The sequence below is a fragment of the Eptatretus burgeri genome, chromosome 10, assembly GCF_056783735.1.
Source record: "Eptatretus burgeri isolate ZD-2024b chromosome 10, Ebu_testis_v1, whole genome shotgun sequence".
NCBI lineage: Eukaryota > Metazoa > Chordata > Myxini > Myxiniformes > Myxinidae > Eptatretus > Eptatretus burgeri.
Genome location: NC_140970.1, coordinates 51,494,139 through 51,519,697, shown reverse-complemented (window position 1 = coordinate 51,519,697; position 25,559 = coordinate 51,494,139). Strand labels below are relative to the sequence as shown.

The 25,559-nt window shown below is 46.2% G+C and overlaps 1 protein-coding gene across 10 annotated transcripts in view; it reads left to right on the top strand.

Annotated features, from left to right (window-relative positions):
- LOC147018539 (uncharacterized) overlaps positions 1 to 25,299 on the top strand; it is a 282,825-nt gene extending 257,526 nt beyond the window's left edge. For all 10 annotated transcript variants that reach the window (XM_085898301.1, XM_085898300.1, XM_085898299.1 and 7 more), the window contains 2 exons: positions 14,685 to 15,035; positions 22,958 to 25,299. In XM_085898301.1, coding sequence (XP_085754427.1) covers positions 14,685 to 15,035; positions 22,958 to 23,049 — 443 coding nt within the window. In that variant the 3' untranslated portion in view covers positions 23,050 to 25,299. The remainder of the gene's footprint in view (positions 1 to 14,684; positions 15,036 to 22,957) is intronic.
- Positions 25,300 to 25,559: the final 260 nt, after the last annotated feature.

The window sequence follows — 25,559 nt, the reverse complement described above, 5'->3', positions numbered from 1 at the left end:
CAGCGGCCCACAACGACAGCGAGGGGATGGATGGTGCGGAAGGGTACATCTCCTAATCTACCCTAACCATTAACTCTTAAACTACCCCGGGGCTTTCAACAAGCGCCTCTCGCTTAAACTATTGGTTCTAACAACCCAGATTCCCGTCGCCTGTGTTGGTGTCCTTACAATTTCGGGCCTCGCCCCCCAATTTTCTCTCCGTGCCCTCACACGGTCTCCTGGCTGGGACACGTGGCTCCCTTTGGCAGGCACGACCCTCTGCCGATTCTCCCGCTATGGCACCCCCGGGCACTACACTGCCTCCGAGCCTACCAGCTCCCAAACACCGGGGAGTGCCCCCCATGGCACCTCCCCTGAAACGCACACGTGGCAGGCCGGCCTCCCGGGCCCCTTTCCGAGGGTCACCCGTGCCCACTGCACTGCCCACGCGGCTAATGGCGCCCCGGGCCCCCGCACCAAGCAGGCGCACCCGTGCCCACTACTCTATCCCGGCCCCCCATGGGCCCATGGCCTACCGCGGCCGACTAGCCTGGTGCCCGGGGTACCCACTCAGCGATACTCACCTTTCGCAGCCACGCTCCCAAGCCCGTCAACAGGGCTCCTGCACCCCTCCAAATGGGTCTCGAGCCTACTTTCCCACCAACAACAAAACGACCTCCATTTTTCAATTTGACTAACCCAGCTAACTCACTCTACACTGACCCCGGGGGTCCCTTGGGCGGGAGTCACTCCTCCCCCCAATCACTCATCGCACCATGCATTCCCCATTCGCTCCATTCACACAGACCCGCTGGCCTCACTCACTCACCAAGCGCTCACCTCACAACTCTTCAACACTTCAACACACACACCACTGAACTCTGCCATCCTTCTAACTATCTCCCCTAACTAACTCGTGCTCCCACGTCGTCCCTTACACTAATAGCACGTTCCATTTAACCTACGTAGCTAAGCTACGTCCCCACTACACATCCACAAGTCTGTCACGGTCTTCTAAATCAAAAAAATTCATTTTATTTCCCAACCTAAATCTGGCTACAATCCCTCTAACTAATCCATTCCACGGACTCCATGAGGACTTACCCCTGCCCCATGGAGTCGGTCTAACTAAGCTAACCCTTCCCCCTAACTAGTTTCCATCCTGTGCCCAGGTAAGGGGGTCTTTCACCCCTTGCCCAGGAATCCTGTACACCCGAAAGTGAGGCTTGCTCCTTTTTTTTTTTCTTTTCTTCTTTACATGCGCAGCACCTGCGCGGCAACTCAGAGCTCGCGCCCTTTACACCTGCCCGTGACGTCATGCAGCTGCACGTGTTCCTCGTCCCTCCTTGGACGGGACCATCCGGCAGAGATACCCCTCCTGCCGGATTCCAACCCCACGTGCAGCCATGGCGTCACCGTGCGCATAAAAAAAAAACACAAGCCACACGTCTCGAGGGGTTCCCCACGCGAACACATGTGCTTTGCCCGTTGGAGCTTCACACACACGATCGCGTGGAGAACCCGTCCGGTCCAAATCCGTAGTCCTGCCTAAACTTTGTCCGTCCGCGGGGTCGGCAAATCCACCGCGTGCGTTTCCGGACCGGGACTTCACTCTCGCAAGCGAGCACGTGGTGGCCTCGTGCGTTGCACAGCACGAACCGCGTGCTCACTGCTGGGCGAACCCGGCACGGTCCTCGAAACAACTACAGCCGCTACTCGGCTTTCTTTCTTCTGTCGCCTTCGTCGTCTCCATTCAACCCACGCACACCTGCGTGTCACGACGCACACAGTCCACACCATTAAACTCACACCGGGAGACGCGGCTGCGTGCTCCCGCATGCCAACCGACATCTCCCTCTCATACCGCTCTCTCACACACACGGTCTCCCTTGCACAACCCATACCACTCACACGTGGTGCTCCATTCACTCGTGCCTCACTCACACACGCGGGGGCACTCAACCGCGGTTCCTCATCCACACACCGTGCCTCACTCATACACGCGGGGGCACTTAACCGCGGTGCCTCATCCACACACGCGGGGGCACTCACCCGCGGTTCCTCACTCCATACTCGTGCCTCATCCACACACGGCGTGCTGGGAAGCACGTACTCCGGCACCATCGCCACCACACCACTTACACGTGGTGCCTCACTCATACTGGCCGTTTTCACTCACACACACGGCCTCACTCACCACACGGTGCGCTGGGAAGCACACACTCCGGCACCATCGCCACCACACCACTCACACACGGGGTCGCTTCCACACGGGGACGCACTCACGCCTTGCACACACACACACAGGACAACCATACTGGGGATTCGTGTCCCCACAAGGGTCTCCGGGGCCTCCATACCCCCAAGCTCTCCGTGCACCCGTCCACCGCACTCGTCCCCTCAACCTCGCAAAACACGACCGAACTCACCTGGTCGTGACTCGCCCTCAAGGGGGCATACTCCCTCCCCTCGTTCCTGGAGGAGGCCATCCAGGTGCTCGCACCGGGTCCCTACGCTCCGCGAGCTCAACCCCATTGTCCTCCACTACCTCCGTGTGTGCGTGCGCGTCACTTACCCCGTCTTCATCGTGTAGTCTTCCCTCTATCGTTCCCATCTCCCGTGTCTCTGCCAACTCTTCACCCTTTACCTCCCTTGTCTCAACTATTATTTCTGTTGTCGTCACCTCGTGTCTCGTCTCACACGTTTTGGTCTCCCCATTTAATTTTTCCCTCTTGGTCACCGTCGCGACCCTCGCCCAACACGTTCCACGAATTATTTTTTCACCCGCCTCCACCGCGGGCCTGTCAGCCGTTGCACCCCCACCCAGCTCGTTTGCTCCCACACGTGGAGTCGCCATTCCCAGCTCCCTGGTCACTGCCTTCATGCCCGCCTGCAGGCATCGGCCCATGTTCTGCGTCTCACCCCGTAGCTCTTTCATCTCTTCTTTCATGTTTGCTTCCATTCCGTTTATTTGCTGTGTATTCGCATCCATCGTCGTTTTCACTTCATTTGTATTTGTATCCATCTTTTCGTTCATGCCTTTCATTTCGTTTTTCATTTCATTTGTGTTTGCATCCATTTTTTCGATCATTTTCGCATTCATCTTTTCGTTCATGCCTTTCATTTCGTTTTTCATTTCATTTGTGTTTGCATCCATTTTTTCGATCATTTTCGCATTCATCTTTTCGTTCATTGCCGCCAGCATGGCGCATAGCTGGGCCATGTTGGATGCACTCAGCTGAGCAGTTTCGGCAAGGGTTGGGGAAGGGTTTTGGTGGAGAGGGGGGGGGGAGGTGTCATACGCCGCGGCCGCACCCACCTCGGGCCCTGGGTTCAGTTGGGCGAGTCCGTGTTCCTGCACAATCAACATTTCCTGCTCGGGGATTCCATCCTGGACCATGGATTCTACACATTCTACATCCATTTCTAATACCCCCGGCTCCCGCTCGCCTTGAGACGCCATCTTGCTTCTCGTGAAGGGTTAATTTGTTCGCTCGTAATTTGGAGGGAATCGGGGGTCGCTTCTCTCACCCCTGGACCGATTCCCGTGAATTTAGCCGGAGACAGGACAGCCCGTTTTCCTGTTCTCCGATACCAGTGCCGCGAGGAGGGCGATGAATTTGTATCCCACTCCTGACACCAGTGTTGCGGTCTTCGCGCCCGCCGGCGTGCTGACGGCCACGTAACTCGAATCGCGGCACGTCGCCCACCGGACGGACAATCCAGTCGTGACCCTCTCGGACTAACGCCGGGAACCAGTCACGGGTGGACCTTTCGGTCTCACCGCGATCGAGCCAATCAGCCCCCGCGTGGGATGGGGTGGTCGCCAATTCGAACTACCTAAGTACCCACGCGGAGGGTAGACCGGGCGATCGCACCTCGCCGCAGGTCGACTTCGGACACGGGCCACTTAAGCGACCCGTTCCGTACTATCAGAATAACCGAGCGGTGTTATCGTCGACCTCGACGGTTCGATTAATTATCGGGCGTACTCAGCCCACTACCAACCCTTTACGTGAAGCAAGATGGGGATTCAATGGAGGAAAAGACGAAGCGAAGCGGGAGAACAGTTCAACAATAAAGCACATTTATTCGCGGCACACGGGAAGCACACAAATACAATTCCACCAAATGCACACAAAAAAAGAAAACACAATTCCATTTACACAAAAAGCAAACATAAAAGTGAAAACACAGTGCAGAGCTAATTCCGACTACCGAGCACACGGCAACACTTATACAATTCTACTTCACAGACGGCGCCGACAACACATACCCAAAACCAAGGAAAAGAAATACCCTCAAGAATGAGGTAGGCCTGGGGCCGAGACCTGGTCGGGCCTACCCGTCTGGTGATGAGACGCGGAGCGGCGATGGCCCCGCAACCCGCGGGCCTCGTGGACAGTGCCTGGCAGGGGGTGGGAACGGGGGCCCCATGGTCGCACTATCTCTGCGGGGGGTGGAAGCAGGAGGGGGTTGCTGATGCTCGGGGTATAGAGGATCTTTATTATGTGCGCCACGAGCGTCTCCCCCTCGGCCAGGTCCCTCCTGCGCCCGCCCAGGGCTGGAGCTCCCTGCACGCCGCGAGCACCCCCCTCGTCCGCCCTCGCCGCCTCTCCACAGCTCGTCCCCTCCGTTCCGACTTCAACGCACACGACGAGCAGCTCCACCGCCCGCGAAGTCTTGACTCTCTGTTCCGACTCCTTCGCCTCGTTCCGACCTTTACTACTCTCCGACCCCTCGTTCTCGTTCTGCTGACTCTTTCGCTCCGACTTTTACGACTCCTTTGACTGACGAACACCGTCCTTTTTATCCCCCCGTAACTTCGCCTTTGACCCCCTCCCTTTGACCTTTCAACTCGCTCCCCATTGGCCCGAGAAAAAGTGGGCGTGAAGGCTTTTTGATCCACAAATTTGCATATATCGATCGCCCTGGGGGCGGGGCCAATTCGCCCCTCGCTCACCGATTGGACGGCAAAAAGTGGGCGTGTGTCGTTTTGGATCCGTTTTTGAAGCAGAAAATCCGTGATTTTGTACACGCTGTTCAACGTGCGCCCTACACGAGTCCAGCATCGGTGCCCATGAGTGGCGCGAGATGACGGTGATGCGATGGTGGCGAGTTGTGACGGTAAAGGTCATGGCGGTTGTGGTGAAGCGGTGGTTGTGGTCGGTGGTTGATGTTGTGGTTGTGATGGTGGCGATTGGTCCAAAATAAAGATAGTAAAAGAAAAACGGCTATCCTGAAGAGTCGCAGCTCGCATAAATGACATGTATTCCCACTAGACAACGGGTTTGGGCCTAACTACACATGCACTTACCGAGATACCTCACCTAAGGGACCTGAATGGTGGTTTGCGAATCTGGTAACCACAACAATATATATATATATATATATATATATATATATATATAAATATATATATATATACATACATATATTATCGAGTGCCCAACTGTGTCTGCAGACGTCCTCATGCAGTTGGGTTACTTTTTTATTAGGAGGTTGGTGGCAGGATTTGCACTCCGGCCACCGTAAAACCCTTCATTCCGCAAAACACAAAAACGCAAAAATATCTAAAAACCCACTCCGTGGGAGTACCTCCTGTGCAGCTTCCCTTCGCAGAGCAGCTCACCGGATGACGGGATTGGGGCAAAGCCTTCGGAACCCCCAATCTTTGATGATAGGAGGGAAACCACGGGGTAACATTCCCAGGTCAGATTGCGGGAGAGTGTGTCGGAGTGGTGCTGAGGTGTCGTCCACCAGACGGCGGTCTCCTTGGGTTAACCTGAGGCGGTCCCTTTGGGTGGGTGCTTGGAATGTCCTATCCCTAAGAGAGGATGATCACCTGTCTTTGTTATCATCTGAGCTCAAGCGTTTGGACATCGGGATTGTAGCTCTTTCTGAGGTTCGGAGACCGGATTGCGGCGAGATAATGGTGGGTGGTTACACCTACTATTGGTCTGGTTGCTCTGATGGTTACCATACCCAAGGAGTTGCTGTAGCTGTGTCAAATAAGCTGACCCCAATGATAATTGAGGTAACACCGGTCAACGAGCGTATTATGAGATTAAGGATTCGTCACTCCTGAGGTGTCATTTCCCTGGTCTCTGTTTATGCTCCGACTGAGAAGAGTGATCTCACCGTGAAGGATGCATTCTACGCCACGCTCGAGTCTGTGGTTGATCAGTGCCCCAGACGAGATACACTTATCGTCTTGGGGGATTTCAATGCATCGACTGGAACTGATAGGGATGGTTATGAGGTGTGTGTTGGTCCCCATGGGTCAGGAACTATGAACCAGAATATCACTAAGTTCCTTGACTTTGCAAGAAGTCATCGACTTAGGGTGGCTGGTTCATGGTTTCAGCGCCCCAAGCTCATTGCTGGACTTGGTATTCCAATGCTGGCAGTGCGGCAAAGGAGATTGACCATGTCCTCATTGACGGTCATTGGAGGACGATCCAGAACTGCAGGGTCTACCAGAGTGCTCAGTTCCTCAATACTGACCACAGGCTTGTTGTAGCAACTCTAAAGCTGCACCTTAAATCCTGGAGAATGGTACTATCCCAGCCTAGACAGAATGTTGGCAAGCTCAGGGATGAGAGAATAGCTGAGGAGTTTGCGAACAGGCTGAGTGGACACATGGGGGGGTCTGGGTGCTTTGGGGGGTCCTGAAGAGTTGTGGATTGCCTTCAAGACCACTGTCCTTGATGTTGCCGGTGGATGCCTTGGGACTCACCGCAGGCAAATAAGAATTTTGTCTATCAAGGGACACTGGATACCATTGACCAGAGTCGCAGGGCCAGGCTAAATGGCAAAGCTGAGCTGTTCAGGGAGCTGAGGCGTAAAACTGTACGTGCACTGAGGGTGGACAAGGAGGCCTATGTGCGAAGAATCTGTGAGGCGGTAGAGCATCACCTGTGGACAGGTGATTCTCGTCCCACTTACAGGGGAATTCGCGCATTGCGTTCATCCAAGCCCATCCCTCGGAGCACTGCAGTTCGAGCAGAGAGTGGTAGGCTCTTGACAGAGGAGTCTGAAGTGAAGGCCCGCTGGGCCGGTTAATTTTAGCGGTTGTACCAGGCTGATGCCCCAGCTGTCGAGTTGGACATCAAGGGTGTTACAATCCCTGTTGCTGACCCTCGAATCAACTGTGGTCCACCTTCGCTTGTGGAAACACGGGCTGCGGTGAACCAGTTGAAAAGGGGCAAAGCTCCAGGGATCTGTGGCATCCATGCTGAACTTCTCAAGGCTGGTGGAAATGTTGTACTCGTGTCGTTTCATGCAGTTTTGTGCTCTGCCTGGAACACAGGCATCATCCCAACTGATTGGAAGAGGGGCCTTGTTGTTCCTCTCTGGAAAGGGAAGGGTGATCACCAAGACTGCAACAACTACCGAGGGGTGACGCTGCTCTCAGTGCCGGGCAAGGTCTTTGCTCGGACAATTATTGATAGGGTTCGCCACCATCTGCTTGACCACCAGCGTCCAGAGCAGTCAGGCTTTACACCAAAGAGGTCAACGATTGACCGTACCTTGCTCTTCGTGTCCTCACCGAACGCAGGCGAGAGTTTCGGCAGGGACTGCTTGCAGCCTATGTTGATCTCTGTAAAGCGTTCGATTCAGTGAATCGGGATGTCCTCTGGAGGATTCGTGGTCTTCGTGGGGTGCCACCAAAACTGATCGATCTGATGTCTGAACTCGACTCTGATACTGAGAGTGCTGTGAAGTGTGGTGGTACCATCTCTGACTTTTTTCCAGTTGTGACTGGAGTTCGTCAGGGGTGTGTTCTCGCCCCCACACTTTTCAGCACTTGTATGGACTGGATTTTAGGGAAGATGTCGGAGAGATCAAGCTGCGGTGCATCGTTTGGGAATGTCAAGATCTCGGACCTTGATTTTACAGATGATGCAGTCATCTTTGCAGAGACTTTAGATATTCTTTTGGGGGCCCTCGAGGTGCTGAATGAGGAGTCGGAGCCGCTGGGATTATGGGTTTCTTGGGTCAAAACTAAGATCCAGGCTTTCGGTGACATCTTGGATGCTGCTGTCCTGTCTGCCTGTTTGTGGTGAGGATGTTGAGGTCGTGGAGAGATTCACTTACCTTGGCAGTGATATTCATGTCTCTGCTGGCTGTGAGTCAGAGGTCAATAGACGTCTGGGTCGGGCCTGGGGAGTCATGGATTTACTGGATCATGGGGTGTGGCGCTGCCGGTACCTGGGCGGGAGGACGAAAGTCCGAGTCTTCAGGTCCTTGGTACTTCCAGTCTTGCTCTATGGATGCGAGACTTGGACTCTGACCAAGGATCTGAGACGGAGACTTAATTCCTTTGGTACCAGGTCTCTTCGGAGAATCCTTGGCTATCGCTGGTCGGATTTTGTGTCCAACAAGCGGTTGCTGAGAGAGACTCGGATGAGATTTGTTACCTGCATAGTCCGTGAGCGTCAGTTGCGGCTGTATGGACATGTGGCTCATTTTCCTGACGCTGATCCTGCTCACCAGATTCTCTCAGCGAGGGAGTCTCATGAGTGGAGGAGGCCAGTGGGCCAACCACGTTCCTCGTGGTTGCAGCAGGTTGACCATCATCTCAAGGAGATGGGGATTGGCCTGGCATCTGCCTGGGGGATGGCCAGACGGAGGCCCCTGGAGTACCGGCGGAAAGTGGACGCAACGACGGCTGTTCTGGCACATGCTCCCATACCTGACCTGACCTGACCTGACCTGATTGTTGTGGTTTTTACCCGTTCCGGCGTGCGGGCGACTGCTTCTTGCCAATGGCGGCCGCACTCGCCCACCGAACGGACAAACCTCGTCGCAGCTTTCGGAGCAACGCCGAAATCCAGCTTCGGGTGTATCTTTAATCACACCACAGCCTTGTCAATACTCTACCCACACTACAGGGTCCGATCGCCGATTGGTCGATTTACCTAATTAATCGCGCGGGCAGACTACCGAGAGACTACCTCAACGGGGCCTGCTTGGAAACGAGCCGCTAAGCAGCTCGCTCCATTTGCGATTTGCCGAGCGGTGTATATCGCCAAGCCCGCCGGATCCGATTCTTTTATCGGCTGTTAAAAAGCCAGCTATATTCCGAACTCAATGATGGCAGTTCAATGAGGGAAAGGACGCAACGAACGGTGAACATTTAAACGACATTTATTTCACACCCGTAAGCAGTCATGCAGTCATGTATGCAACCAATGCACGTATGGGACAAAACACAAGCAAGAAAAAGAACTACAACCATCTATTTATTATGTACACACATGCACTTAACAGTTCTACTTAACGCACTTGGCGCCACATCATTCATGCAATGAAAACCCCGGAAAAGGCAAGGGCAAGAACTGGGCCTCGTGGGCCTTTCATATTTCACGGAGCTGTGAAGACCGAAAAAGCTCCGAGAGGCCACACTGGTTACCTGCCGCCTTCTTGGCAACTCGCTGGGCGCTCCTCCGCGTCCCGTCCCGCATCCATTAAACGGAAATATCGTTTATATGCAACACCCTTGGGCCTGAACATTGTGGATAAAATGGTGCACTGTATTTGGTAACATTAAAGGTCCCATGACACTCAAAAGTACTGAAATTGCATATATATATATATATATATATATATATATATATATATATATATATATATATATATATATATATATATATATATGTGTGTGTCCGAAAGGAGTTTTTCATCGTGATTTCTGATCTGACAATGTTGTTTCACAATACTCGTTCTGTAAAATGTAAAATTAATAAAACAAACCTCTTCGGGAACGCCCCTAAAAATTCTGCCGAAATCTACTGAACGGGGCGTAACCCACATGACGTCATCTCCAGAACGACAAAGGCTGCACGTAAATTACTCGGGTTGGTGGTCTACGTGATTCCATTGGCTTCCTGTGTGTTTCCACATTCGATTGGTCGACTCAAACGCTTCGTTCATTTCTGCTTTTAAAAAAATCAAACATTTGGTTTTGAATAATGGATGACATGGACTTTGATTTGTCTGGTAGCGACAATGAGTGTGAGAGAAATGAAAGATTTTGGTCTGAATCAGATGGAGAATTGTCGGATAACGTAGTCGCAGGAGGTGAAGTTCAGGCAGCTGGAAATGGAATACGGCCTTACCAGTTCGAGCCCGAAGCAGGACAAGCAGAGGAAACTGGCGATGAAATTCCCGGCGTTCATGATGATCGGGAGGACATTGAAGGAAGACTTGGCAATAACAACTGGTTCGACTAAATCCTATTCGTAATTCAAAAATGTAAATTCGACTTGCATACTGCTCGATATCAGAAATATTTTAGTGAGGTGACGTGACCAGCGCAGCGGACATGTTGCACCGCGGCGAATGAATCGCAAGCAAGGCCAGCCCATGTCATCGGCCGTATCTCTCTGCGCATAAAATGAAGAAATCTCGCTGTCCGGATACGATGAAAACTTGTGTGCAGAACACACCTTGTGACACAATTGTCTAGAGTAGTCTGATAAATCTGACGTTCTGTTGCATTTTTATTCCTACTGTCGTCATGTCGTGCTAGTAGGAAACAATGAAGAAAAAAGAATAATAAAAGAAAGCTACAGCACGTCAGATTTATCGGCTCAGTCGGACGGACGACGGATTTATCGGACTAGTCTAGACTCTAGAGTTGAGAAGTACCTTGTATTAGCATGCACACAATGTATAAGTCAATGCGTAAGAGTCCCGAGGCTATGAGGCCGTGTAATAGGAGTATCGGGGATTTGAGGAAGCGTGAAGTGGGCATTTTGTCAGATATCCAAATGGACATTTATTGTCGTCATTATTTTTTATCTTGGGTGGGCATGGGTATTCCTGTATTGTTACTTGTTTGTAAGCTTCATTGCAAGGGTATACACAAGTCAACAAGAAGATTTCTTTTCTGTTGCAGTTTTCATTTATTTGTGCAGGTCTGCTCATTATCTTTGCACTATATGTATATATTTATAGTTAATAATTGTACTTTGCATTTTAATTGCTGTAATATTTTGGGCAAATTACCATGTGCAGTCAGTATCAATTCCTTTACAGTATTGCAAAAAGTATATTCGTTTATGTGCCGGTGCAAACTGTATTATTCTGACCCACTTGTACAGTCACTAAATATACTCCTCATGTGCTTTACAAAGCATGTTGCCTACCCGATACCTTTGTCGATGTGTCAGAGAAGCAGGGACGTTCATTATCCGAAGCGAACCCTACCCTACCAGGCATGCAGTTGACGTTTGTGAAAACGTTGAGATTTTAAAGAGCGTATTGTCCTCGGTGTATAGATTTATTTTTTTTTTCCTCCACCAGAAACATGCTGCATCACCAATATTGTCTTAAATTAGAAAATTCTGAAATGAATTATGCTTGCTCCCTAATTAAAAAGTGATTCACATGTCAACGGCCTTGGTACAAGTGCATGTACAACAACAGTGCTGTTAGCTTGCCTCCACTTGTAATTTATTTGTCATAACTTAGACGTAGCAATACCAACTAGACATTCATTCATCAGAAGACGATCAGTGAGATAGCAAACACATGTGCACAATGCATTTGTACGTATTTTATACGGTGCGCGACGTCTAATCAATCCACTCTGTGTGAGTCGCGTTCTGGAGATGACGTCAACGGTCACGTGATGTGCGGTTCGCTGAACTCAACTTTTTTGAGGGGCGGGGCATAGCAAGTTGTGAAACGCACTAGAAATGTTCGAAATATTGGTCTAATTATCCCATTGTTGATTTAGTCTAGAAGCCAAAATCTGTAGCTAGCCTAGAAAATAGGTTCGCTGCTGATTTCATGTTAGAATGGTGCAACTGGTGTTTTTGAAGAGTCTAGGCATGACCAAGTCTAGTTCCACTTGTTGCCAAGTCTGCATCTGAATATAATGGCCGCCATGACAGTAATCAAAATGGCCGCCATCAGATTTAGTCTTTTTCTTACTGCAAATTGTACTAGCCAGAAATTTGTCATGATTGTGAAATACTATGTAATCTGACACGAGGAACACTATTTTGTGCTTTATTTTTGTACTGGATCACAACTTTTCACATAATTGACAACTTAAAGACGAAATTGAAAATGCACATACGAGCAACAAATGTGAAAAAGAAAATGTTTAGCACTATTGATGGAGATGGGTTTACAGTCAGTCAAAGGTTATTTCAATAGCTGTCAGATTCTTTCTAACACAAAATTACGTTGCTTTGCAGAAGAGAAAAGTGTTGTGAGAACACCCAAGTACAATTTTCAGAGCTATTGATCGGCTTGTACACTGAACGGGTTCCTACAAAGGGCTTTGCATCCACATGCTTTCGTGCAAGGCAGTCCATTCAGTGTACATTTGCACCGTCGAGTTGAGCATGACCCACGGCATTTGCATGTCGTCAGTTCTACACAGTAAGCAGTAATAGGCTGTGCAGTCATGAGTCGCGGCTGAAATGTCTCGTTGCCATCTTTGACGACCTGTTCCCACCCACAGTTCTCAGGTGCAGGTAGATGTGGTTCTTTTGAGTGTGTAGCCTGGTGAAGAGCAAGGCCAAGGCCCAGGTGTTTGGGGGTCAGTTTTTTGCCTCCTGAAGCCACATGAATAATGTCTTGGCAGATGCTCAGAACTTTGTTCTTGGTATCTGTCTCATCCGCTTCTTCATTGTCCATCTTGTCAGTGCTGTCACCACCACAAAGAAGCTTTACAAGCATGTACAGGGTTTCAGGTACAATTCGCTCTGCATTTTCTGTGTTCAGTCCACCGATAATGCTCTGCCCTGGAGAGTGTTTTACGTCACTGTAAATCTTTATGCCCACTCTGAAGATCCAGCTTAGGATTTCGTTCTCATGATGAGGCAGACTGCACTGGGCCAATTCATCTTCTTCAGAACTTTCACCTTCTTCAGATAAATCATTCACGGCGGTTCTCATGGCAAACTTTGTCACAGTTGAGGACGCAACTATGAGGGGTTTTGTGACATCCAATGGCTGCACGAATGTCACCTTGTCACTACCAAAGTGAACCTCCACTTTCTGCTTGAAATTGTAGCTTTTGTAGGCTCCAGCCTCAATTCCAAAATCATTCAATAACAGCATGCTGTAGTGTTCCCAGATGTTTTTCAGGGTAAACACATGTCCCTTCTGCAGCTCTTTCTCAAGCTGGTTCATCACATTTCTGAAACAGATGCTTTCAGGAGACTGGTTTTTCTCTCCACTCTCCTTTTTATACTTTCTGCGAAAAGAAACATAACACTTGAGGTGATATTTACCTTCAGCTGCCATCAAGTCTGAAACACCTGCAAACCTGTGACGCATGGTGGGGTCAAATTGGGCCAAACTAAGCATCCTGGATGATGTGTGATCAAATTCAACATTTGTCAGGACACCAGCTTTTCCAGGAATGTCAGTCTGGCAGAAAGCGCATTTTGACCAATCCATAGCGCTGTGCGCGGATCTTAGTGACTTTGGGACATGGTATTTCTCTGAGGAACCTGATGTTGTGGGTATCTCTTCTGCGTAAGTCACAGATTGTGGCTGAATCCTTGACTTCAGTCTGTCTATTTTTTGTGCGTGAGTAAAGTCACTATAGCAGAATTTGTGCCATTGAATCTTTTCGACGTGCTCCGGTACAGAATATTTTCTGATTCTTGAGAATGAGTCAACATATTTAGCGTCATTACATTTCTCTCTTTCTTTGCAACATTCAGCTACAGTTTTCACACCAACGATTGTAGTCTTTCGAAGTGGCGTTGACTTGCTAGTTTTTGAACTGTCCTGGCAAATAAAGCATTTATTCCAGTCTACATGCTCTTCTTCTTCTCGATCCCTTGAACCCCCTGTGAGAAATCTTGCGGCTTTCATTTTTCAGTTAGTCCTGGGTAACAGAAAAACACACAGTTATGTAGTTTAGGTTCATTTTATAGCAAAGTTGTAAAATTCATTGATTGTGGTTTGTATAATCAGACATTCTAATTCGAGCCTGAACATTTCTTTAAAAATAATATAGTGAAAAACAAGTCATATTATTTTTAGAAAATGGATGGAGCAATGTTTTTTTCTATACTCCCATCAGCTCAGGCATGCTCAAAAACATGGAAATCGACCCTAATTTTGTAATTTCATGTCAATTTGCGGCTGAAATATGACGAAAAGTGTACTTAATGGCGACCATTTTGTAAACTGTCATGGCGGTCATACTATCCATATCCAGAGTTGGCAACAAGTTGATTCACGTTTCTGTGTGTCTGGACAGTCAATTTACACCTGTTGCACTATTCTAACACGGAATCAGCAGGGTCGTACACTATTCTGCATTGGGCCTCCTGACTAATTAAAAATAAGAAACATGGGTGATTTCTTCACTCGGAAGGTCAAGTTAATATATAACCAAAAAGTTTTGAGTGTCATGGGACCTTTAAATCTCTTTCATAGTGCCTTTCTCAATGAGATATCTCAAGGGGTTTTACAGGAAAAGATCAAGGAAAAGCAGAGAACAAGGTAAAGAAAATACAAACAGACAAAATGATATGGAAGAAAATAAAGACAATACAATTCAAAAGACAAGGTCATGACACAATAGCAAGCAGTTAACTGACTTGTAGAACAATGAGACTTGATTACATGTATTTTGTTTTTTATGCTTGTTTATCTGCCAGAGCTGACAAAGGGTTTGCCTTGACATTATTGGTAATTTATCCGATTTCATTTCTAACCAGGGCTAAGCGGGGAAGATTTTGATGAACTGGCAGATGATGCCACCCCAACACCAACAACACCACGGAGGGACTGGTCGCTTCAGGCTGGGATGGAATCTGCATTGGCTGATCGGCGGCGAGCCACCGAGGGTTTCCCCACACATGCCCCACCAGTTAAAAAACCACACTTGCCTGATGCCGAAAACCTTTTCTCTGGCTGGCATAGCCAGTCACTGAATGAAAATGAGCACACTTTTACAGAAAGCTACTATGACTGGGGACATACAGCAGAGAAGATTGCAAGCACAGAAGATGTTTCATCGGGACTGAAGCTGGTCTTGCACTCAGGCCACAGTAGTCCAACAGACAAAGGTAAGTAGGTCACCACACTGACATTTTGTTCACTTTCTTGTTTTTGGCCTGATAAGTATGGACATGAGGAAGTGAGGGACTGTTGTCAAAGCAGAATTAGTGACAAAAGGTAAAAACTTGAGAGAGAGGACAAAAAAAGGGGATTATATAAATGAGGATAAGTTAGAGGAAAATAGGGTGTGAGGTTGTGATTGAAAGAGGAAGATATGACATGAGATTGTGTGTGAGAAAGCACATCGAATGGCATGAGTTAATTTTCCTCCCAAAAATGCCTTTGTTTTGTCTACAATTTTCTGAGGGTTGAGAAGTATATGGAAGTGAGTTTCAGCAATTTGAATGAAGAGAAAACTTTAATTTTTGTTCTATCCATACAACACTACAGCTTGGTGTGCAGATGCATCCTTCGTGTTCTCCAGGAAATGCACTGCAAACCTCTTGTGTTTTTGTGGACAACACTTGCTTACTTTTGTTGCACAGTCGTGATTAAAACTTTCACTGTCTTGGAAGAATACAGGACTTTGTCGAGCCTCGTGTCTGTAGACGTCTGTGGACAATTCAAACAATAGGCTTTTACGACAAAGAATGATGTCTGGTTTGATAAATCTGTCAGGTTGGAGCGGAAGCTTCAGATGAGGTCCGCACAGTTAAAGACATGGGACGTGGTGTTGTTGGTAGGGTGCAGGATTGTGGAGAGGGGATGGGGGAACTTGGAGAGGGGGTTGGACAAGGGGGAAGTTGAGAAAGGGGGGGGGGGGGGGAGAAGCTGGAAGGGGATGAGGTGAGGGGAAGTTGGGAAGAGACGGGGCAATGGGTAATATGGGAGGGTGGTGAGGAGCAGCTGTGAGGCAGAGGGATAAGGGGGGGCATGGGGTGAAGGGATGCTGAAGAGGGGGACACAGAAGAGGTGTGGTTGGGAGTATGCATGCATATCGGAGATGACGAGGGGGAAGGTACTGACAGGGAGGGGTTTGACACCATAAATGGACATTAAGGGGAGGTTATGGTCGTGTGAAAGGAGAGGAAAAAGAGGAATATATTGTGATGAAGAGGAAGAACACCAAGTTTGTTCCTGACCGAGAAAGAAGGGAAATTAAGCAAATGCTATAAAATGCTTTCAAAGTAAATAGTGAATCATTTCAATTATAGGAGGAATGTTCGTTCATTTGGAAGGTATTGAGAAAGGAAGACATAAAGAAGGAATGATCAAAAGAAGGAAATAACAGGGAGAACTAGAACAGTACTCGGTAGAGCGCATACCTCCGCCAGACTGAGCAGTTTACGTTTTGATTCCACTTATAGGCTGGATCTGCATCTGGACCTGAACCATAATCGAGTCGGCTTGGTCTTGTCACCTAACCAACTCATCCACATAGTTTTATCATAACCCGTCGCCAACTTTATGAGATATTGTGCGATACGGTGTATGATTTTTTTTTGGTCCTATCTTTCAATTGTGAAGAATCACTGACAAATTTCTCATCCGAATCTGGCCACAACTTTTTGAGATATCCTGCTCACAAACAAACAGACAAACAAACAAACAGCTTTGAAAACATAATCTCCGTCCACCTTTTAGTGGCGGAGTTAAGGAGTTCATCGATGTTTTGGAGGGATTAAAAAAAATTGAAGTGAAAAGGGGGAAATAAGTAAAGTTGAGGAGCGTGAAAGAAGAACATTTTTGGTAAAGAAAGTGTAACAAGGCATGCGGCATCAGAGCAGAGACAGAATTGGCATGCCCACTGGCTTGAGGCCTTGGTAAGTAAGAGGACTTGTAATGGTAATGGCCCAGCATGGAACCACTGGTTGTTAGCCTTCAATACTAACCTGTTCTCCTTCCTCCACCACAAAATGAGTTGTTTCCAGTTACACACTGAACCTAGCTTAACCGTTTGCACACCACTTCTCTCGAGCTCGCAGGATAGCCTAAACGTATACGCACCAGCCTCTGAGCAGTCTAACCTGGGTTTCAATTTCATTCCAGCTACAAACTGTCATCCCGGTGTTTTGCAGGCAGGACAGGGCACCAATGTATGCACCAGCCCTCGGATGGACATAAGACTGGGTGTCCTGTGTGCCAGCATTAGTTGCTGGATGTTAAAAATCCCACAGTATCTTTTCACGAAGAGTAGGTGAGCTATTGCCAACATCCTTCTCAAATTCCAAATTCCTGCTGTAACCGACATTGGGCACTGCACCATGAGGAATGCCCAGTTCCTGCAAGAACTGATGCAAACTTGCAGCCACGTGCTGCATACGAACGACGACGATGACCAATCCTCGCACTCATCGCTTTGTCCTGCTTTTTCACTATCCAATCGAAGAAGAAGCACCTCTTCATCTCTTTTGCTCTCGTTTCCCAATGTCTCCTCTCCAACAATAAGCAAAAACAAGGCACATATGCAGGGCATTCGGGTGGTTCCAATATAGAAACTCACAAATATATATACAAGGAACTTTGGCACAGGAGGAGGTTATTCAGCCCATCCTGCCTGCACTGTACCAACCACAGAAACCATCACCCATCCACACACAGGCTACCTACAAGTCCTGCCAATATCCCTGTACCCCGATATCTTGAATGTATCTCGGGACATATTGGTACAGTATATTTTGAATGCATCAGAGGCCTGCAAAAGTGTTCACCCCCCTCCAAAGTTTTCACATTTTGATGCCACCTGAACTTATTTCATGATGCTTTCAAGTCAAACTTCATATATAGTCTTCATAAACTCCTCCAATGTGATAAAGTTAAAAAATGTAGATAAAATGTGAATAAGTTAAATTAACAGAGAAAATCAGATGATTCTCAGTTGCATAACTATTTCAACCCCTTTATCGAATTAGCGCTAAATCACTTCAGGATCACACTATTTGTTTGAAAGTTACAAAATAAGTATCATAGGTTTCACTTGGATGTAATCAATGGTTCAACTTAGAAATTAAGCTCCCCCACTTATCGAAGAAGCTTTTAAGGTGTAACTCACTTGGTCAATCAACAAGGCAAATATGAAGACCAAGGAGCTTTCCAAAGAAATCACACAGAAAGGAGGGGCGAACCATTCAGGAGAGGGTTAAAATATATTTCAAAGTCACTCATTATCCCTTTGAGTACGGTGAAATCCATCACGTTATGTAGAAATGGAAGATACGTCATACCACCCAGACTCTAACCAGACCAGGTTGCACATCCAAATTCAGCAGCTGGGTAAGCAGGAAACTGGTTTAGAATGTTAGTGTAAATCCAACATTGACTTTAAAAGATCTGCAGCTTCTATGTCTGAGATGGGGGTCATTGTTGATCAATCAACAATATCCTGTTCCCTTCACAAAGCTGGTCTCTCTGGGCAAGTGGCAAGAAAGCCATAACTGAAAAACACATCTAAAAGCTTCTGTGGAGTTTGCAAAAAAGCATCGTAATGATACTACAGGCATGTGGAGAAAGGTTTTGTGCTCAGACAAGACAAAAATTGAACTTTTTGGTCGAAATTCAAAGAATTACGTCTGGCACAAGCCGAACAGTGCACATCACCCAGTCAACACCATCCCTACTGTCAAACATGGTGGTGGCAGCATCATGTTGTGGGGCTGCTTTTCATCAGCAGAGATTGGCAAGCTTGTCAGGATAGAAGGGACAATGGTCTGTGCAAAATACAGGAGAATCCTTGATCAAAATCTGCTGGAGTCGGCCATGAATCTGAAACTGGGTAGGAGATACACATTTCATTCAGACAATGATCTGAAACACAGAGCTATGGCCATACTGGAATGGCTGAATAAGAAAAAATTAAATGTTCTTGAGTGGCCCAGTCAAAGTCATAACTTGAACCCATTTTAACATTTATGGCGCGATTTGAAGATTGCAGTCCATCGACGACAATCTCCATCAAACTTGGCAGAACTAGTGCAATTTTCACGTGAAGAATGGGCAAAGATTTCACCATCTCACTGTGCAAAGCTGCTAGAGACCAACCCAAAAACACTCATCGCAGTCATTGGTGCAAAAGGTGCTTCCACCAAAACCTGACCCAAGAGGTTGAGTACTTTTACAACCAGTGAATTTTGATTTGTACATACTCTTTACAGGTATTCATGACATGTAACCTCCAACGATAACAGTGTTTAGGCCTCGGTCACATTTGCCACGGCGGCCGTGGGGTCTCCAAAATCTGCAGCCACCAGCAATTATACGGCGACTGCAGTATTTCCATGGTCACACAATGTAGCAGTCACATATGTTTTTATTTTTTGGGGAGCTGCACGGCATATTTATAAATTGTGGAGACCTAAAACGTGGGGGTGCCGTACGGTCTTTGATTCGATGTCGCACGGTGACCTTAGGGCGTCGCTGCGGCAGCCATAGAATTTTCAAGGCAGACGCAAGGTGCCCGCAAGGCGACCGCAGGGGGGCCCTAAGGCGAATGTGTGCGACCAGACGGACGGTCACGAGTGGGTATATATACCAGTTCTTTTTTTTACTGAAATAAAAATATACCAGTATATATATATATATATATATATATATATATATATATATATATATATATATATATATATATAACTGAATATACTATTACTATAATATACCGTGGTGCCCCCAGAATCCGAACGCCCCATTGTTTGAACAAATTGGAATCCGAACAATTTTTTCAAGAAAATTTTGCCCTAAAAACCTAATACATTTTTAAAAACCGAACACAACGTGGCGTTCATGTTTGAACACGTGTCTCCCCCACCTGTTCGAGCCACATCTTCGCGCTTTGTTCATTCAGTTCGTCGGTGGAAGTCCTCGTGAAAGCATCTCTCGTGTGTCGATCGATACTTTAGGCCTCAGTCACATTTGCTCTACGGCGAGGATACGGCGGCCGTACGCCCTCTGAATTGACAGAAAGGTGCGGCGGCCACAGAGAAATTGAGGTGGCCTCAGGGTGGCCCTACGCTGTATGGCTATATTTTACAGGTAGTAAGGTCGCCGTGGAATTATAACGCGGAGTTATAACTTTTTTCATTTCTGCGTTCGCCGTAGAAATTCGACAAGCCGAAACAAAATAACTGGTAAAAAAAATAAAAATAATAATTAACCCATTCGTTACCGTCCGTCTGGCCGCACGTTCGGCTTAGGGTCCCCCTGCGGTCGCCTTGCGGGCACCTTGCATCTGCCTTCAAAATTCTATGGCCGCCGCAGGAACGCCCTAAGGTCACCGTGCGACATCAAATCAAAGACCGTACGGCACACCCATGTTTTCGGTCTCCACAATTTATAAATATGCCGTGTGGCTCCCCGAAAAATAACAAGGACAAATGTGTCCAAGAGCAGCGTCCAAAACTTAAAGGTTTTGTCGGCTAAAAAATTTTTTTTTAAATATTTATTTAAAAACAACAACAACAACTTCCGATATTTCGTCACGTGTCTTCATTAAGCCAATAGCGAAACCCGTCATAATGTATTTACGTATTTACGAAATATCGTGTATTTACGAAATATATAATGTATTTACGAAATTACAATACGATAAATGGAATAATCTTTAAATAGTAACGTCAACTTTTCGAAACTTTAAAGCAAATGTCTGAATATATTTAAAAGTTCATGATAGACGCTCTCAAAAGGCACCGTCTATGTGACGATGTGTACATGTGCTCAGTATTTAAGGCGATCCGGATCTTGTACATACAAGAGCCGAGTCCGAGAGATTAAGGTTTTGTCTTCACAAGAAGAACAAGAAGAAGAAGAAGAACAACAACGCTGAGCTCTTTATGAGCAGCGTTCGCTACGCGAGACGCTGCTAAAAACATATGTGACCGCTACATTGTGTGACCGTGGAAATACTGCGGCTGCTTTATAATTGCTAGTGCCCATACATTTTGTAGACCCTCCGGCCGCCGAGCCAAATGTGACAGGCCTTACCTCGTGTTTTCACCTTCATTTGTGATGTTTGTTTTTTTAATCATCTTGTGTTTTAATTAATAACAAAAAAAGCAATCCGATCACGTGGTGTGACGGACTGTCGGGCAAGGATTGAATTCCACAGCAAAACCAGTTGTAATTTGGAATATCCATGATTACGTCAGTCAGATGAAAGTGATTGTGGTTCTGCGGGCATAATGTTTGATGAGCTGCCCTGGGGGCAGTGCTCTCGCAGAGTGCGCAAGCGATCGGAACCCAGGCCAGAGCACGAGCCTGTGTGGACCTTTGGATGTGGTGATTGTACCAGTTCACATGCAATACACCACCACCGAAGGTCATTTACTCATCTTATTTTACCTTAAACATGGGTAATTTCAGTTAAAGTGTCTTGAAAGTGGGTTTTCTTTGGGTCCACGAACGGATTAATTCACTCCATTATTTCTTATTGGGAAAATATTTTTGGAATCCGAACTTTTTGCAATCCGAACAGCCTCCTGGAACGAATTAAATTGGGATTCTGGGGGCACCACGGTATAGGCAAACACCTATACTCCGATCTCTAGCGGTTGCGCACGGTGGACGCACGGTCGACGCAGACTGCCACGGAGGCCGTAAGTAGGTGCACGGCGGGCGTAGGGGAACCGTGCGTCGACCCTGCGTTGCCCGCAGGTAGTCACACAGACCGCAAGGCCACCATACGGCGACCGTGGAAATAGTGTGGCCGCCGTAATTTTTGGGGGGGGTGGGAAAATTCATTTTTCATTGAGAAGAGCTTACGGCAGCCGCACGAATAACGCAAGCCCACCGTACGCCCTACGTACGGTCGACGTGGAACACATCTACGTCATAGCTTGGCTTGTCGAATTGCTACGGCGAACGTAGAAATGAAAAAAAAGTTATAACTCCGCGCTATAATTCCACGGCGACCCTACGGCCTGTAAAATATAGCCATACGGCGTAGGCCCTCCCTGAGGCCACCTCAGTTTCTCTGCAGCCGCCGCACGTTTCTGTCAATTCAGAGGGCGTACGGCCGCCGTATCCTCGCCGTAGAGCAAATGTGACCTCGGCCTCAGTTTGATCTCTTCAGTTATGAATAAAAATGTTAATTTGAAAAAATTGTTTCCACATAATTCATCTAAATGTGGCATTATTGGTCAGGAGGTGCATACTTTGGCAGGCCACTGTATCTATTTCCAATTTAAACTTATCTACTGTTTCTGCTGCCACTACCTTTCCAGGGAGACAATTCCATGCATTGACTACTCTGAGTGAAAGACCTTTACCTTACTACCATCTTAACTCTCCTCTTCTTTACTCTCAGGATATCACTGTCTACTCCACTGAATAATTCATATGCACTTATTTTATCTCTACCCTTCATTATCTTCAACATCTCTATCACATCTCCTCGGAACTGCCTCCTTTCTAATGTATAAAGCCCTGTGTCCTTCAGTTACTCCTCATAGCTTATGCTAGCTCGACCTGGAATAAATGTTGTAGCCTGATGCGATACCCTCTCTCTGGCAGCTATGACCTCCTTCATATGTGGTGACTCACATTGTAGTTTACAAAGAAGAAAAAAACAACCAAATAAGATAAAGGCACTTAACACTTTCAGTGCTATTCATCACTACATACCAGGAGAAGATTCCCAATTGTTTTTTTAGGGACATGCAAGCTTCGTTGGTTCCTTTCAATCAAGGTCATTTTCATATTCCAGCTGGAAACAATCAAGTTTTATTACTTCACTTAGGAATTCTATTGTAAAAAGGGAGAGGGGATTGGAAGGATAAGGAATGAAGATGCAGGAAGGATAGCAAATATATGGGACAGAAAAGTGAGTGGCTGTATAATTCCAATTTTTTTCCAGATATAACAGGTCGTTGGCTAATAATTAGGATTGGTGGCTTGACTGTGCTCCTAATGAAGACTTGAGAAAGTTTTCAATTTGCTTATTTGTGACTGTCTGAGACCCACTAAAGTGACCCGGTATTCTGTTCATCATTGTGCCATTCAGGGATAAAACGACCAAAGAAAGGCATGGCAACAGCCAAACAGCGCCTTGGCAAGATCCTCAAGCTTCCCAAGAGTGCTCGTTTGCTCCTGTGAACCCTTCCAGCACATGGAGACAAAAAAATAGCCATTGTGGTGTTTCAGCGTTTGGTTGTAATTTGCCTCTTTGTTGCCAAGGTGGACAATTACTGCCACTTGTCGTGGTGTAACATTTGCTTCTTCACTGCCTTCTTTCCACTTCATGAACATGGCAAAGGTTTTCTTTTAAGCACATCGCTGTGTCCTTTACCTCCTCCCATGTCTATTCTTTTGCGTCCTGTAAACCTTTTGCATGTTTTACTCCACCCATTTCCCATCATTGGAAACAATTTGCACAAATAATGCATTTGTATCAAATGTCTTGTTCACCAAAAAGGGAATTTAATTGGTGTTTGAGTTTTGTAACTTTTGTCAATGTCAATAAAAACTGATTTCCAGACAAGTTGATGTAGATAATGAAATGTACAGAAAGCGTTTTTGTTCACTTGGTACAGGAAGCTTCTTTATTTTAATTTAATGTCTTTTCTTTTTAAATTCAGGCGATTTTGTTAAAATACACCATCCCAGGAGATGTTTGCAGTCTTTGTAATGGCCAGATTGTTGTGTACATAGATAAGCATTTTCTTTTTCCTCAATAGCATGACAATTGTAATTTATATGCCAGAGGTATGTTTGTGTAAAGTTTAACTTTGTTATTTATGATTAATATTTGTCATATATTGCTAACAATGATTTTTATGTTGCTGTTTTTAGTGCATTTATTTGCCTCCTAAAGTGGGCAATCATTTTAATGTTGGAACTTTTTAGGAGTTTGGCAGGAATTAAATGTGAAAAGCTGCATTGATGCTACTACTCCTTTGATGTTCTCTGCACAGGCTTTGATCAAAAGTAATTCTGAGTTTTACTGCTCAGGTAAAATAGTTCACTCGTTTGTATTTTTGAGAAGGTATTTTGCTTGGAATTCCTGTAAACGTCTCAGGTTTCTCTGAAACATCGTTTCAGTGGCAGATGTTTGAAACAAATGTGCTGCCCATTATGTGCAAGAGCCTCAGGTGTCACCCCGCTATGCAATGCAACCTTTCGACATCTTTTATTTGCACCCTCCTTTGTCCATTTCATTTTCCTGCATTTCATTGGTGCTTTTCGTTTTTATAATATTTTAAAACAAGGTTCTAATAATTGTTTACTGGTGAATATTGCTTTGAGACTAATTTCAAATTGACTTGTTCAACTTGCACTCTCTCGTTGGTTTAATGATGCCATGTAGTTGTTTGCTATCTCTCTCAAGGGTTATCATAATTAAAATTAGAATGCTGTCTGCAGCAGATGAGGTGCCTAGCTGGGTATAAAGGGTTATTCTGCCCTGACTTTATCATCATCATTGCAGCCTATTCTCCATACTTAAATTAAGGCACATTTAACACCTATGGAAACTGTTCTTTTCATTGGTACTGCTGTTTAATAGCCAATCTGTCCATAAGGTGCTACTTTATCAAAGCACACGATCACTTAAGTGGAAACGCTATCATAGGAGGTTATTCATACAATGCAACTTAAGTTATTTGTCTGTTTCCGTTAATAATTTATTCTTCGCTTCCATAATCACCACTTCCTGTGTACTCTTATTAATTTTACTCTGGAACCATAAGTTTATGTTGCGTTTCATGATTCACCTGGTTTGCAGTTTGTGCTTTTTATTTACAAGTCTCAAAACGATTTTGTTTGTGATTAGTTCCCATCTTAAATCGATTAAAAAAAATAAAAAATGACAACAGGATATTTAAGGTATTGTATATGTAAAGGGCTCTGGATTTTCATTTCATGATAGAGATATTTGAACAGTATGCAGCTTGCCTTACCTAAAATTGACGCCTAAATGACTTTTTGATTACAACTGTACATTAAAATATTTATAAATGATAGGGTTGTGCGCGGACAAAGTAAAGAGTAGATTTTTTTAAAGAAGAAAAAAAAAAAAGAGTAGGAATACTTGTACTTTCTGAATCCTAGGTGCTAATGGATAAGTTTTCAAAGATTTCCACATTTGGAATTTAATTACAGTTTCTTAAGCTATACATTTTGCATAGTTTTCTTGGGCTTATAGATGCAAAGATTGAAATAAATGGGATTTTCAGCTTGATGCTGGGTAAAGTGAGGGGTGTCCATTACAGTGTTGCCCAACATGTCACTTGGTTTGGTGTGTTTTCTTTTCAATCGGTGCTACACACGCTTGTTTCTAGGAAACGGCTTTTTGATGGCTGTCCTTTTCGTGAGGCTGAAATAAAAAGTGTGAAATTGTGCAAAAAACGTGTTGTGAATGAATTGCAAATGCTCTATCGATCTCCTTGTCTCCTCATGTATATCATATTCATACTGCTGATTAAACAATGCTCATTTAAATGAAACGGTGCTCATGATACGTTACCGCGACCTCATGTCATCCCCCATCATGACATCTTTATTACCCCCATTATCCCTTCTTAACTTGCTGATTTCAGTGTTTCCTCCCATTCTCACTCTCTCTCATTTCTATTACTGCTTGTTTATCCCCTTGCCAGTTGTGCCCA